General features: G+C 40.6%; 1 protein-coding gene across 1 annotated transcript in view; it reads left to right on the plus strand.

Annotated features, from left to right (window-relative positions):
* The window catches only part of LOC126259937 (inositol monophosphatase 2-like), a 43611-nt gene extending 39582 nt beyond the window's left edge, over window positions 1-4029 (plus strand). The window contains exon 6 of the mRNA XM_049957031.1: window positions 1377-4029. Within this exon, the coding sequence (XP_049812988.1) occupies window positions 1377-1483 (107 nt within the window). The 3' untranslated portion in view covers window positions 1484-4029. The remainder of the gene's footprint in view (window positions 1-1376) is intronic.
* The last annotated feature ends 12318 nt before the right edge of the window (window positions 4030-16347 follow it).

Here is a 16347-nt window from a genome sequence, read left to right on the forward strand (position 1 = left end):
AAAAGAGTTAAAAATTGAACAGTGAACAGTGTAATAGATGAATACAGAAATAAATGGAAGAACAGTGTGGAAAGAATGCGAGAGCGGAATTACCACTACAGACTAGGATATATGTGGTTTTGGAAGGCTGAAGAAGAGATTGTATGAATAAGGCTGATCCACAAAGATGGAACATACATCATTCCTAATCGCTGGGGATGGTGGTGGTTACCTTTCAAATGGGATGCACCCTGTCTTGTGATGTCAAATGAGAAGTAATTTGAATGAATAAGATGTAGTGGCATGCAATCAAAAAAAGACTTTAATTAGCCTTTTAACCACACTTGTTTAAAAAAAAAATGAATGCTCCTTTAATTTAGATTACGCTAAAGGGTCCATATGCACAATTGTGTAAGGTAAATGTCAGTTTTCAGATAGCTGTGTAGATGTTGCAAGAAACCTGAATATTTATTTACAGAACAAATGCTGCTGTTCTCCTGAACAGTCCAATCACCTGACTTTTCACATATTGATTCAGTAGTTGATTAATTTTTAATGGGCTTGTGTATTGACCAGCAGTGTTGAGTTTTAGACACACAAATGTGAGGTATCTAGGTTCACTCCTCAGGGACATGTTCAAATCCTGTTTGACGAGATGCTGCAACACAACTCTTGTTAACAGTATAACATTTGGTAGCCTCACTAAATACTAGTGCTGGATGTGAAAGGTTGTTTCAGTATGATATGCATTTAATCATTGTCGCCGTAGAACTTATGTAAACTAAATTACGTTCATTTATAGTGGTGTCCTCGTGATGTTGAAGTGTTAACTTGTGATAATGCACACAACATGAGTGCCAGTTTTTTTTCTGTCTTAATAAAATCTCTGTCCACCATTTCTCATAATACATAAGAACAAAAAAATTTCATGATAAGTGTATGTCTTTTTTAAAAATATATGTCTTGCTTATTTGCCCTGTAGCCCATAAGTAATACAAGTGTACCAGATTTTGATCGAGTATTCTTTAATAATTCATTTCATTAATGAACATGTCACATTACATTTCTTACAGTGAACAAATGTTAATTGAGGCAAAACTCTTCTACACTTTCTCAGTGTGTGTTCTGTGTCATTTATATATGATGTGTTGGCTGTACCCTCCAGATTGTATTACCAAAGTGTCAACGTATCATAGACTGACTCACTCCACACCTCAGAAGAAATGTTGGCAAACCACCAAATTGTTGCACCGTTTACTGGCAAATAAATTGAAGTTTTGACAATACAAAAACAAAACGACATCATTTAGAATTCAAGATTCAGTTTTTGGCAACTCTGACTTTGTGTAAAATGTTACACTCCTATTTGTTGAAGAAAATAATTTATTCTTTTACAGGAGGTCCACTTGATGTCATGAGTCGACGAATGTTGTGTGCTGGAACTCAGTCATTAGCTAATGAGCTTGTACCCAAATTGAAGCAGTATTATCCTGAACGTGATTAACTGAATGTATGCATGCAGAAAATTTTATCAGAGGATTTGGATTCCAGTGATTTCATAAGATTGTTCTTTTCACAACTACATAATGTTTCTTTTAAATTGGGGAGTGGAGGGGGATACTTGATGTTACAAATCAGAAGCTCAGAAGGATAAAGTTTGTTCCCCATTAACAATTCATAGTTTTGTTGCTGGAGCCATGATTAAATATGAAGCACAGTAAATCATGAATATTTTTTTACTTTGCTTATTTCCATATCTGTGGCAAGCTAACAGTCGATGTATTGTATTGTATATCTGCTGTGCTATACATTATTAGTTAAATTAACATTTGTCCACATTTTGCCTCCTGATTATTATCCATCAGTTGCTTAGGTGACCAAATTTATAAAAAACAGCTTTCAATTTTATGATCATGTATTACAGTTTTTAAGTAGCCATATTATATGCTAAACAGAGGTCTAAATACTGCACTGCAGATTCAGATGCACTAATGTCAGAGCCATTAATTTGTGCTGTTCCTTAACATGGAATACAGTTTGTTATCGTGTAAAAATTCATTACATCAGTGCAATTTCTTTGCTGCCATTAGTTGTATTTCAGCTTTTTGAATTACTGAATATTTTTATCAATTTTCTGTAGAAAGATATTAAAATACTTAAATCATTTACTCATTAAATTCTGTGTTCAAAATGTAGGTTAAAGGATGTCATCAGATAATTAGTGTTATGTATATGATTCAAATTTGAGCATTTTGTGAACTAAGTTACATGTGCAATTCTATTAAGTGATAAATATTTTAAAAGCCATCATTAGTCACCTAGTAAAACAGCAATATTTGGCCTTGTGATGCTCAGTAAATTTGTCAACACTTTCCTACTTCAATATGTTGACAAAGCAAGGAACAAGTATTGAATCATTTGTTATGAATCTCGGTTGTGGTGGTATCGTACATATTATCTAGTCTCATGTTACCATATAATTGTAAAACTTTTCAGTGAACTATTTTGTAGAAGATGGTTGATTACTCATAGTATATGGGTTTATAAATGGTTTAGAAATGGGTGGATGCCTAGTAAAATTACTTTATGTTATGTGAACTTTATAACAGTGATAGCATTTATTTTTCTGTGATAACAAAGGGCCCATATAAGAGATACATGATTTCCCCTTGCTGTAAATAAACTAGTGAATTTTAATATTTGACCAGATACAATTAATATGACATTTTCAGATAAGTTTGGTTGCATACAATGAGCGACTTAGAACTTTTGTGTTGAGAAGAAAACATTGAAACTCAGGAAATTTGTGACATAATAAATGTTGTACATACAGAAAATAGTGAGGTCTGCTGCATTTAATTTGAGAGTACAAATGATTGTGAATTTCCACATGGATGTATGAGTATTTAATAAGTGGAAAAACATGTAAACAATTTGAGTTACAGATTTTAATGGTTGTTAATCAGTTTCTGTACTTAATTGTATTCAGTGAAATATATCATCAGTAGAATAGATAGGTTCATTTAAGACTTTTCTCTCTCATTTCTACATTCTTAGTTGATCAGAAACAACACACTTTCATAAATGCATTTTTTCATGTGATGTTCACTTCATGTGAGAAACTTTAATTCTCTTGCATTGGATTTTCACAGTATTAAATGTACAAGCTATTATCGTTTGTAAATGTAATCTAATTGTGGTATCACAGGGGAATGTCGCTTGATTTCATACACTTGCATTATTTCATTTCATGTACATTTATCCTGCCACTCAAAATGCATTGTTAAATGTTTGCAGTGATGTTTGATGAGATACATGTGCTTTGTATGTTTACAATATTTTATGGATAACAACCAATAAAACTTGATAAAGTATCTGGAAGCTTTCAGTTAACAAAAATATTTAAATTGGTGAAATATTCTGTAACTTGTAAGGTGCCATCTGTCATTGTATTTTGATATGTCTTGCATATCACATACTCATTTAACATTTTGAACTGCCAGTAGCACATACAATATGAGACATTCATATATTCCTATTATTACTAAAAATCCCAATCCCCACCTGGTATTATCTTCATATCTACATCACTGTTCTGTTGCTTTTTTAGGAAAGAAAATTAAGACTACAGAAAGCACATTTTTGTTTTTGATGACCAAAGCTTCAGTTTTTCATTTAACAGTGGTGTTATTGTGAATAGTTCAACAAATACTTTTGATATAAATGATATGCAGTTAATGCCATTTCTTCTTAATCTGAGCAAACTGTTTTCAAAACCTCAAGTGGACACACTCTTAAATATTCAATTTCCTGTATTTTATTGCTGTTAACACTAACAGTTAGTTCCTATTTGTTATGTATACCTGAGATGCAGATGCATTTCCTTTGCTTTTCGATTAGTGTTCTGCTTGAAACTGTAAAACGCCAGTGCAAAGCGTTATGTAAAGACAGTATGATGCTAGTTACTATTTCCTACTGATATCCTGCAGTACCTGATTTGTTGTGATGTCCTCTGGTGTTTGTAAAATAAATATATTTATTTTGTGTTGACTTTTTTTGTTTGCTTCATTAATTTTGCTTTGCATTGTAATCACAGGAAAGTACCGAATTGTGGAGAACATAATTGATCAGTTACATAGTGCTTAAAACATTCTTATTTTACCTTACAACTGTGTAGGGGACTTCATTTTCATTTGGAGTTTTTGATATAACTTTTCTTTAATGTTGTGAAATGCATTTAGGTGATAGCATCTAAAACAATACCAGTGAATCAAGGACAATGTGAAATTTGAACTACGCATAAACTGATAGCTTACCAACATTAGAAGACTCAGGATATATTAAAGAACTGAAAGTGTGATCTTAGCCATTTCTTTTGCTGATTTTTCACTTAACATACATTTTACCAGTCTCATAGTGGAGTGTTTGAATAAAACTACTGAGTAGGCTTCATCATGGTTCCAGCTATCTGATAGCTGACTAAGTATCCTCATTTTTGTGCCTTGAACCATAAGTATTGTAATTTTAAGAGTTCATCGTGCCTTAGAGTGAAGACTTCTTCTCTTCAAGGTCATCATGAATAGAAACTAAATGAGCCATAGAGCTGTTTGGGAGACTTGCTGGAGAAAATATCCGGAGGATTTTCATTATTGCCTCTGAATTGTAAAGATACATAACTTTCATCATATTTCCAAATTTTTTAAATAATTTCTCTGGATTGATTACTTGTAGAGTAATTAATTGACCCATCTTCTTTTGAGATAACTTCATTGGTATCACTCACATTCTTGTCATAATTATCTCCAGCAAAAAGCTAGTGGCTCAGTTCAAAGCAGAAGACAAGGGTTCTGCAGTAAAACCCTTTAGAATGCCCCCCCTTTTTTTTTTAAGCCTTTGACTGCTCTCGACACTTCTATGTGCACCTTTGATCTTTCTGTCAAATGCTCTAAACTGTATATATGCACCCCCCTTACTGCTGCCTTTGTGCTCGCTATGTATTAACATGGCTGTCCAGTTGGCATCTCTGTATGCTCTGGACACATTAACGCACGAGTTACCTAGTGGCCAAGTTCCCAGTTAGAGCGGCCAAGTAGCTGCATTTCCACCCACAGTACTAAGCGGCTTTCCATCGTTCGGTTTGTGTGTGTTTGCTGTGGTGACCTTATTTGTGTTGCTGTTTCCATCATCTTTCTGACTGAGAAAATAGCATGTTGCTGTGGTTGTGTAGAGGGAGAAACCATGAGGATGGTGACAGGCAGTTAGACTTGGTACTTGACATCACAGAAAAAAGAAACAGAAGTAGAATATCAGATGCCTTAGTATAAAGACCATTCCAGGGGCGTGTACATCATGTGATGTAACAACAAATAGGTTTCGTATCCCACGAAGACTACTGTAAATGTCAATGTGTCTAATGCCACAATATTCTTTTTTGATGAGATATTAAATGCTGTTAAAAGAAGTAGCCTACATCTCTCCATTGAAAAAATTATAGTTACGTCTATATCTTGGTAGCTAGAAAAGTTTAGAGTATTAATCATACATCAATATATGCAGCTCTCTGCATGCTGTCATTTACAAATAAAACCTCATTTCAATAAATTGAACTGTTTATGAAATAGAACAGCTGTTATGACCATATGATTTATGTTGCGCATGGCCAGAACACAAGACACAATATGTGAAACTCTCTCATGGATATAAAAGCCAGTATCTTGAGAACAGTGATATATATCACTCTGCTGTCATCTTTACGTAGGAATCTGATATGTTAGCTACATTTAATACACTGAAATCAATGTTTTAAAATGAACCATATGCAAAGTCTACACAATGTGTTTTTACTTCTGCAAAAATCTTAAAATTTCATTCAGTGTTTTATTTAGCTGGATGCAGCACAAACAAATAACAAAAACAAATTCAGTTCATCAGGCAAAGAAGTGAAAGAATTAAAATTTTGCCAAATAGTGTTCTTAAATGTAATTCTTCAGGCTTTCCTGGCGAGATGTTGTCATGTTGATTAATCGGGTTTCTTCCAGTTATTCACGTCTTTCCTGCACAATATTTCAACTGTGTGACTCGCAATCTTCTTCAGGTGCTGTCTGATACTGATTCCAGTGTGGAACAAGTCCGGTATTTATGGCTATGTTGTGCTAGGCATTCCCTCTGTGGTCTGCGCCACGTCTGGCACTTTGTCTGTGGTGTGTGCCGAACAATAGCAATGGTTGTAGCATTTTCTTCTAGCTGCGACTGTTCTGAAAGCTGTGCGTGTACTTTGTCATTGTTATCCCTTGTCAATATAGCTGAATTAGGTTCTGAATGATGTCCAAGCTGTGCTAGACGTTTTATCTTCTGATTGCCGCCATTTGAGTCGTTCTATGAATTTGGACGTTCTGTTCCCATGGTGTGCTGTATTAGGCATTCCATCCAAAATTCCTGCCCCACCCCCAGGAGGGCTGCAGTGTAATTTTCAGGCTGATTGTGTTCAAATTGACACTCGAGACTTGGAATAATGTACTTAGATATTGTGTCTGTTGTCTGAGGTACATCCTTTGTTACATGTACTGGACTGTTATCTCTGATTCTGTCTTTATACTTGTGTCGCTTGGGGTCTAGATGTTACCTCCATTGCGTCTTCAGAAGGTTGAGTGTTGGGTTCCAAGTGGAGCTCAGCTGGGAACCAGTGTCCCAGTTAATGAGATTCTCCGCGACCTTAATCTCAATAGATTCTTTGATGATGCTGTCCCAGTATCTTGATGTTTCTGTTAAAAGTTTGGCATCATTATACTTTGTAGAATGATTGAGTTCCAAACAATGCTCGGCAATCGCTGACTTGGTTGCCTGTCTGTCTGGTGTGCCTTTGTTCCTCTTTGCACCTGATGTCAACAGTTGTCATTGTCATCTGGCCAATGTATGCCATACCACATTTACATGGTACTTGGTAAACACATGGTTTCTGTAGATGCAGGTCATCCTTCACCCTCCCTAGCAGAGCCTTAATCTTGGTGGGTGGATGGAATACTCTTTTAATGTTATGTTTGAGGAGAATTCTGCTGATTTTGGGAGATATCGGCCCAACATATGGCAAATATGCCACCTTTCACGTTTCTTCTTGTATCTCTTCAGGAACCTCTCGTGGGGAAACAGGGCGCAGAGCCTTTTGAAGATTTTGAAGAGTATCAACTTTTGTAGAACACAGATAGTAGATGTTTTATCTCCATCGCCAAATTATCCGGATCTGACAGAGTTCGTGCCTAGTGAACCAGTGTTCTGAGTACACCATTTTTCTGTGCCGGGTGGTGGCAACTGCTGGCCTGCAGGTACCAGTCAGTGTGAGTGGGTTTGCGGTACACACCGTGACTGAAGGTACCATCTGCCTTACTCTTAACGAGTACATCTAGGAAAGGGAGTAGTCCATTCTTCTCCAGTTCCATGGTGAATTTAATGTTTGGGTGGCGTGAGTTTACGTGGTCCAAAAAAACATCGAGCTTTTTCCCTCCTGTGGGTCCATATGGCAAAGGTGTCATCCACATATCTAAAAAAGCATTTTGGCTGATCTGGGGCTGATGTAAGTGCATTCTCTTCAAATCTTTCCATAAAGAGAGTGGCCACCACCGGTGAGAGAGGGCTGCCCATTGCCACCCCATGCTGCCCTTTGTCATTGGTATGTCATACATCAGCCAGATGACCAGGACTGTTGACACAGGTGCAAAGAGCACCAAAGGCACATCAGACTGAGACAGGCAACCAAGTCAGCGATTGCCGAGCATTGTTTAGAACTATGAAGTATAATGATGCCAAGGTTTTAACACAAATATTGAGATACTGGGACAGTGTCATCAAAGAATCTATTGAGATCAAGGTCGCGGAGAATCTCATTAACAAGGACACCGGTTTCTAGCTGAGCTCGGCTTGGAATCCAACACACAATCTTCTGAAGATGCAACAGAGGCAACGTTCAGACCTCAAGGGACACAAGTATAAAAGATAGAATTAGAGATAACAGCTCAGTACATGAAAGAAAGGACGTAAGTGAAATGGTACCTCGGACAACAGACACAATATCTGAGGACATTCTTCTGAGTCTCCAGCAGCAATTTGAACACGATCAGCCTGAAAATAACACTGCAGCCACTCCTGGGGGGCAGGAATTTTGGATGGAATGCTTAACACAGCACACCATGGGAACAGAATGTCCGAATTCACAGAAGGGCTCAAATGATGACAATCAGAAGATAAAACGTCTAGCATAGCTTGGACATCATTCAGAACCTAATTCACCTAGATTGACAACTGATAATATACACAAAGTACGTGCACAGCGTTCAGAACAGTCGCGGCTAGAAGGAAAATGCTACAGCCGTTGCTACTGGTCAGCGCACACCATGGACAAAGCACCAGACGTGGTGCCTGGCACAACGTAGCCATAAATACTGGACTCATTCCACACTGGAAGCAGTATCGGACAGCACCTGAAGAAGACTGTGAGTCATGCAGTTGAAATATCGTGCAGGAAAGACGCGAATAACCAGCAGAAACCCAATTAATCAACATGACAGTGTTCTTAAAATCAGATGATAAGTATTTCATTTGTGGGCCGCATGTCTGCTCAACCATGTCACTAACAATTCATGAACAGAATCAACAGGCATGGAGTGAAAACATTATTACTGTAGTTCCAATGACTGCTGATGTATTAGAGTGATATCAGTGATAGATTAATACTTTCACAGAGTGCTCACATTTACGACTATATGTAGGACAGCAGGTTTATGGAAGAGTAACTATGACAGAACTATAAGTTACTGACAAGGGAACCCCCCCCCAGCACACCCCCCTCAGATTTAGTTATATGTTGGCACAGTGGATAGGCCTTGAAAAACTGAACACAGATGAATCGAGAAAACAGGAAGAAGTTGTATGGAACTATGAAAAAAATAAGCAAAATATACAAACTGAGTAGTCCATGTGCAAGATAGGTAACATCTAGGATAGTATGAGCTCAGGAACGTCGTGGTCCCATGGTTAGCGTGAGCAGCTGCAGAATAAGAGGGCCTGGGTTCAAGTCTTCCATGGAATGAAAATATTTTTTTCGCAAAGTTATGATCTGTCCATTCAGTCATTGACGTCTCTGTTCACTGTAATAATTTTAGTGTCTGTGTTTTGCGACTGCACAGCAAAACCGTGCAATTAATAGATGAAAGGACGTGCCTCTCCAATGTGAACCGAAAACATTTGATCGCAAGGTCATAGGTCAACCGATTCCTCCACAGGAAAACGCGTCTGATATATTCTATACAACACTGGTGACGGCATGTGCAGGAATATGTCGTCGACCCACCTAACTTGTACACTTGGCGAATGGGTAAAAAGATTCTTCTACCTTGCCCGATTTAGGTCTTCTTTTGGATGTGATAATAACTGCCAAAAAAGTGATGATAACATTAGAGTTTGTCACATAAACTGAAAATAAAAAGTTAAACTTTTACTCGAAGGTAGGCTTGAACCAAGGACCTCTCGTTCCGCAGCTGCTCACTCTAACCATGGGACCACAGCGCTCCTGAGATTGTGTTACTCTAGATGTTGCATATCTTGCAGATGGACTACTCTGTATATTTTGCTTATTTTTTTATAGTTTAACACAACTTCTTCCTGTTTTCTCGATTGATCTGTGTTCAGATTTTCAAGGCCTATCCACTGTGCCAACTTATAACTAAATCTGAGGGGGGTGCGATGGGGAGGTTCCCTTGTGAGATCAATCAAAGGTGTAAAGGTGACACTTTGCTTTTGTCGTAGTCTTCTAACATTTTACTAAAAACTTAAGGAAAGATGCAATTCTTATGCGTGAAACAATATTGACATTCGTGTGTATCTGTCTACTCAGTGATTCTTTTCTAGAGTAGTTGTAAATTAGTGCACTTAAAGTAACTTTTTTTTTTTTGTATTGGGGAACTGAAACGCAGATTGGCAGACGAAATAGGCACGCCCAAGTTAGTGGTCTGATCATGGTCTTGCAGTGCTGGCAGCAGTATAGGACCACGACAAAGCCATGTTCTCCACAGAATGCAACAAGCATATTCATAGCAGCCAAAGGGTCAAGCCACTTCCCCATCCTGCAACAAAATATTAAAAATAATTTTAAGTTAAATACAGTGGCAGCTATCATTTGAGGCCAAACAAATTTTAAATATTTACGTATGTTGATAATATTGTTAACAACACAATATAAAACTCAAACTATTAATATATTCATATTAAACATCCACTTTTACATAATTTACTCAAAGCATAGTAAAGGCGGAGTTATATTTTTGCTGAAAAAATATGTTGACCGTGATCTTACCATCTTCTCCCTAAAAAAAGGTTGAGTTGTAAATTTTATCAAGGTGGGAACAAAATTGTAGATTTCTATAATAAACTTACAATCTTCTGTATTCAAATAGATTAAGATAATGAAGCCTAAAGTGGCTCACTTCCAAATGATAGATAAAAGTGATATGGACTGTTGTGAATGTGGGTGCGCTGTGATATGAACTCGGTGATGGGTTTGCTACAGTCACATCTTGGGCTGTTGCTCCCACTTGTAAGGGGAGTTAGAACAGAAATTTGCAATTTTCCAAATAAAATGATATATGTATCACTTATAAACTCACATGGGAAGTATTTTATTTTATTTTTTAAATATAATCTACACTGATTGAAAATGTTAAAATTTCTACGTGCATTATTGCACGCTCTAATAAAATAGGTAACTTTTTATACAGAAGGCTGTGGATTGCTGTGTTATAAAGGTTAAATTACATGTTTGTCTTGATAACACTGTCCAAAACAGTATCATATCATTTTATAGTACAAAACACGCATTGTATGCCGAAGTGCTAATGTTTTTTCGAGGAAAAGTGATGAATAGATTGGTAAACCTCTCAAAAGTAACGTGTGACACCAAAACGAAGTGTTTTTAAGAAATGTGGGTTTCATGGTAATAGATTTTCGAATAAAGGGAAACACTGTTTAACATGTAGCGCGTGAAGTTACAGACAATGAAATACAAGCAAACTCGTCATAATCTTGAGAAACGCCCATTAGTGCTTCGAAGATTAAAATAAAAGATTGTGATACATAGTTTTCTCAAAACGAAAGTGATGTAAATGGTGGGTTAGGTTGTATTCCAATAGATTTACACATCCTAACAAGGCTATTAGGTGAATGTGTTTGTTGTAAAATATGTGGAGGGCCAGTTAGTTTACATGAAGACAGTGAGGTATCAAATCAACTAGCAAGTTGTAAATGTAATCATTCATTTTGGAATTCTGATAAGTGTAAAGATAATTATTTTGAAGTAAATGTTAGGTAGTTTTATGGATTGAGAGCTATTGGCAAAGAACACACTGCAGCAGAAACAATGTGTGCCGTGATGAATATGCCACGCCCACCTTGTAAAATCGGCAAGTATGAAGGATTTATTGGATCTGCTGTGGAACCTGTTGCATGTGAGACAATGAAGGTTGCTGCAAACGAAGCTGTTGAAATAAATGATGGTATGTCTGACATACCAGTAGCTTTTGATGGCACTTGGCAGAAGTGCGGCTACAGCTCTAAGAATTCTGTTGCTAAGGTGACCAGTGTGGATATTGGAAAGGTAATAGTTTTCTAAATTTTAACCAAACATTGTTATATATGTAAATCAGGGAATGAAGAAGGGCATATCTGTAACAGAAATTAGGAAGAAACAAGTGGTGGCGTGGAGGCCTCTGCAGCTATTGAAATTTTTAGTCGATCTGTGAACGAAAGGGGAGTGTGTTACACTAAGTTCTTAGGTGATGGAGGCTCAAAAGCATATAACAGTGTAGTAGCTGCTCAGCCTTATGGTGAGAAGATTATCACAAAACTGAAATGTGTTGGTCATGTCCAGAAGAGAATGGGCACCAGGCCGAGGAAGTTGAAACAAAGTTTGAGAGACAAGAAACTTTCTGATGGTAAAACCATTAGAGGCAAGCTGACAGACAAAATATGAGCTACAGCAATATTATGGAATGGCCATTAGAAATAATACTGAAGATTTGCTAAAAATGAAGCAGGCAGTATGGGCTATCTTCTTCCACAGACTGTCAACTGATGAAAGACCAGTACACCACCCTCCTGCGAGTCTGGGGGTTACAATAGGCCCAAGGTATTCGTGCCTGTAGTAAGAGGCAACTAAAAGGAGTCTCACATGTTTTGGCCTTTATGTGATGGTCCCCTGTAGGGTTTGACCTCCATTTTTCCGAATTTTCCCAAAGAACGACCCAATTGGGGAAGGGCGCCTTACACAGTGCATCGTGTCCATCATGCACTGAAACCTTTAGCATCCTTTATCATTGTGGCTTTGCAGTTATGATCATTCTCCATCTCTTGGGCGAGGACACCTTCCTGGGTGCGTTTTCCTCCATCCATTATGCAGTGTCATTTTCTGTGCCGACGATGACCATGCACCTCATATCCAGCACGGTTGCCAGTCCATTGTGGTGGGGCCACCATGTACTGTGTTTATTGTAGCCCCCTGACTACACAGGGATCGCTCTGCTGATGCCTGCGTCGTTAACTCCCCACGCATGCCAAGGAGTAGATGCCTGTCATCCTGGGGCATCGGGACTCCGGGCAATGGCCATCCTGCCAGGTGGCCTTTGCTGTTGCTGGGTGATGCCCATGGGGAGGGTCCCTGGTGAGAGTGGGTGGCATCAGGGCAGATGACACGCAATGAAGTGTACCAAGTCATCACTTGCTGGTGATCAAACACCAGCAGTCTCAGTTCAATGCATGGAAGTATGACCCTAAATCGTTCCTCTCCCTGGCCACACCATGGGAGGAACACCAGGCTAACGATTGCAGCGAACCTTATTCACCCCAGTACCTTATATGTACGAGAGCTGATGGGGACTCCTTTGTGTCGATGAAGCCTCAGTTTTTTCTGGAGCATATATAGGGCAAGTTTGTGGAGGCGGAGGGATTGTCCAAAATGTGGTCAGGGTGAGTCTTGATAAAAACAGCATCCTCTGCCCAGTCATGGGCATTACTTGCTTGTGACAAGCTGGGAGATGTTTCTGTCACTATCATGCCCCATAAGAGCTTAAATATGGTCCAGGGTATTATATTCCACAGGGGCCTTCTTTTGCAGTCTGACAACAAGCTGTCTGCCAATTTAGAGTGGCAAGGTGTTCATTTCGTCCGGCGCATCCATCAGGGTCCGAGGGACGATCAGGTTGCCACCAGTGCCTTTATCTTGGCCTTTGAGCGTGACACATTACCTTAGAAAGTCAAGGGTGATGTCAAGCCATATATCCCCCACCAATGCAGTGCTAAAGGACTTCCTCTGTGCTTCCAGTGTCACATGTCGAGGTTGTGGGCGTCCTTCACATCCCAATACTCCATGAGCCCCACCTCCCGTGTCAATTGCAGAGAGCATCATTCCCCTTGTTTGCTACACTTAAGGATTTTACAGAAAGAAAGGAAAATAATAGAATAAAAGACCCTGGACTGACTGACGTACACTGAGGCTGATAGGAAATTTGAAAGGCTCCATCCCGTGTGCATGACAACATCCTATGCCGCTGCTATAACTACTGTTCCAGCCCCCATCCATTCCACCACTTACAGTTGGCTCCCAGTGCCGTAAGAGACCACTGTTATCCCTGTGCACTGTTATCCCTGTTGCTCCTGCACCATCTACTTCAGGAGCAACACCCCTTCCCCCCCCCCCCCCCCCCCCCAACAATCGGGGACATCAGTCCCAATTTCTCGGCTGGAGAAGCATAAGTCTTCTTTGGCTCCTCTCACTAGGAAGGGGTCCCTTGGGTCACTACCTTCCCAGGTTCCTACCAGTGGCAAAGCAGACACTTGCCAGTGGCTGAAGCAACCACAGGTAGCTGGTCGTAGGGCTTCCCGGTCCTCCTCAGTCCCTGAGACTGAATCAGTGAAGCCCTCCCAGCCTGAAAAACCTAAGGAGCAACGAGAGAAACCCAAAAAGAAGAAGGCCCCCAAGAACCCAGACATTGTGGTGGCGCCCACACCACTACCCCAAGCTCTGTGTCTGAGCATGAGGTGGAGATTCTGGCGTCTGCTGAGGACCTAGATCTCGCTGGGCCACCAGAAACAATGGATGTTGATCGCACAGGTACTCAATCAGTGGCAGAAGGTGACCCTGAGGCGTAAACTGCCTCATTGAGCATTTCATGCCTTTCCTGTACCACGAAAACGTCATTCTCCAGTGGTATTGCTGCGGTTTTTTCCTCCATTTGGCCAAGCTATGGCAACTGTTAAGCTTTACACCTGCTTTCTACATTGCCCCCCGGGAAACCTGGTCCCTGGCAATGTGCACCCCTGCCCTCCACGGCTATGGGGGATACTACAAGAACCATAGTGAATATAATAGTGTGTCAGGTGGAGTTTGCGTCTATGTCCCGAACTCAGTACCTAGTGAACCTGTGCTCCTTCACACTCCTCTTGAGGCTGTGGCTGTCAGGATAAGGACGGCGCAGGAAATAACTGTCTGCAACATATACCTTCCTTCAGGTGGTGCGGTACTGCTGAACATCTTGGCTGCACTGATTCATCAACTCCCCAAACTTTTCCTACTTTTGGGAGATTTTAACGCCCTTAACCCCTTGTGTGGTGGCACCATGTTTACTGGCCGAGGTAGAGATGTCGAAAATTTACTGTTTCAGCTCGACCTCTGCCTCCTAAATACTGGGGCTCCACACATTTCAGTATGGCTCTTGGTACTTACTCGGCCATTGATTTACCACTTTGCAGCCCAGAACTTCTCCCGTCTGTCCACTGGAGAGCCCATGATGACTTGTGTGGTAGTGACCACTTCCACAGCTTTCTGTCATCTTCCTGTCACTCCCCCAGTGTCATGCCCATGGATGACTACCCAGATGGGCTTTAAACAAGGCAGACTGGGAAGCTTTCACCTCTGCTGTCATCGTTGAATCTCCTCCACATGGTACCATCGACGTGGTGGTTGAGCAGGTCACTAGAACGATCGTTTCTGCGGCGGGAAACGTGATCCCTCGTTCTTCAAGGTGCCCTTGGCGAAAGTCAGTACCTTGGTGGTCGCCGGAAATCGCTGAGGCCATCAAAGAGCGTCAGCGAGTTCTGCAGCAACATAAGTGGCACCCTTCCCTAGAGCACCTAATAGCTATTAAATGACTCCGTGCCCGCATTTACCAGCTTATAAAAAGACTTAAACAGTAGTGTTGGGAGAGGTACGTCTCGACCATTGGGTGCCATATGTCACCTTCCCTAGTCTGGACGAAGATCAGACGTGCTTATGGGTATCAGACCCTGACAGGTGTCCCTGGGATTAACATCAATGGCGTGTTATCTACCGACGCAAACGTAATTGCAGAGCACTTTGCTGAGCACTATGCTCGAGCCACTGTGCACCCTCAAAAAACAGATGGAAAGGGAAGTCCTCTCGTTCACTGAACGTCACAGTGAAACCTATAATGCTCCATTTACAGAATGTGAGCTCCTCAGCGCCCTGTCCCACTGCCCTGACACAGCTCTTGGGCCAGATCGGATCCACAGTCACATCATCAAACTTCTCTCGTCTGCCTAGAAGCGACATCCCCTCGTCATCTCCATCCAGATCTGGTGCAATGGCATCTTTCCATCACAATGGCGGGAGAGCACCATCATTCCTGTGCTCAAACCCACCAAATACCCGCTTGATGTGGATAGCTATCAGCCCATCAGCTTCACCAACATTCTTTGTAAGTTGTTAGAACATATGGTAAGTCAGCAGTTGTGTTGGCTCCTGGAGTCACGGGAACTACTGGCTCCATGCCAGGGCGGTTTCCGCCAGGGTCGCTCTACCACTGATAATCTTGTGTGCCTCGAGTCTACCATCCAAACAGCCTTTTCCAGATGCCAACACCTGGTTGCCATCTTTTTTGACTTACATAAAGCTTACAGCACGACCTGGCGCCGTCATATCCTTGCCACATTGTATGAGTGGGCTCTCTGGGGCTTGCTCCTGATTTTTATCGAAAACTTCGTCACTCCATACTTTCCATGTCGCAGGGCTTCGTATTGAGTGTCTCTCTGTTTTTAGTGGCCATTAATTATCTAGCAGTTGCTCTCATCTTCTCCATATGCAGGTGACTTCTGCATTTCGTACTGCTCCTCCAGTACTGGTGTTGCTGAACGGCGCCTACAGGGAGCCATTCACAAGACACAGTCATGGGCTGTAGCCCACGGCTTCCAGTTTTCAGCTGCTAAGTTGTGTGTCATGCACTTCTGTCGGCGTCGTACCGTTCATCCGGAACCAGAACTTTACTTGCATGACAATCCACTCATGGTAGTGGAGACATATCGATTCTTAGGACT

The sequence above is a fragment of the Schistocerca nitens genome, chromosome 5 (assembly GCF_023898315.1).
Source record: "Schistocerca nitens isolate TAMUIC-IGC-003100 chromosome 5, iqSchNite1.1, whole genome shotgun sequence".
Lineage (NCBI taxonomy): Eukaryota > Metazoa > Arthropoda > Insecta > Orthoptera > Acrididae > Schistocerca > Schistocerca nitens.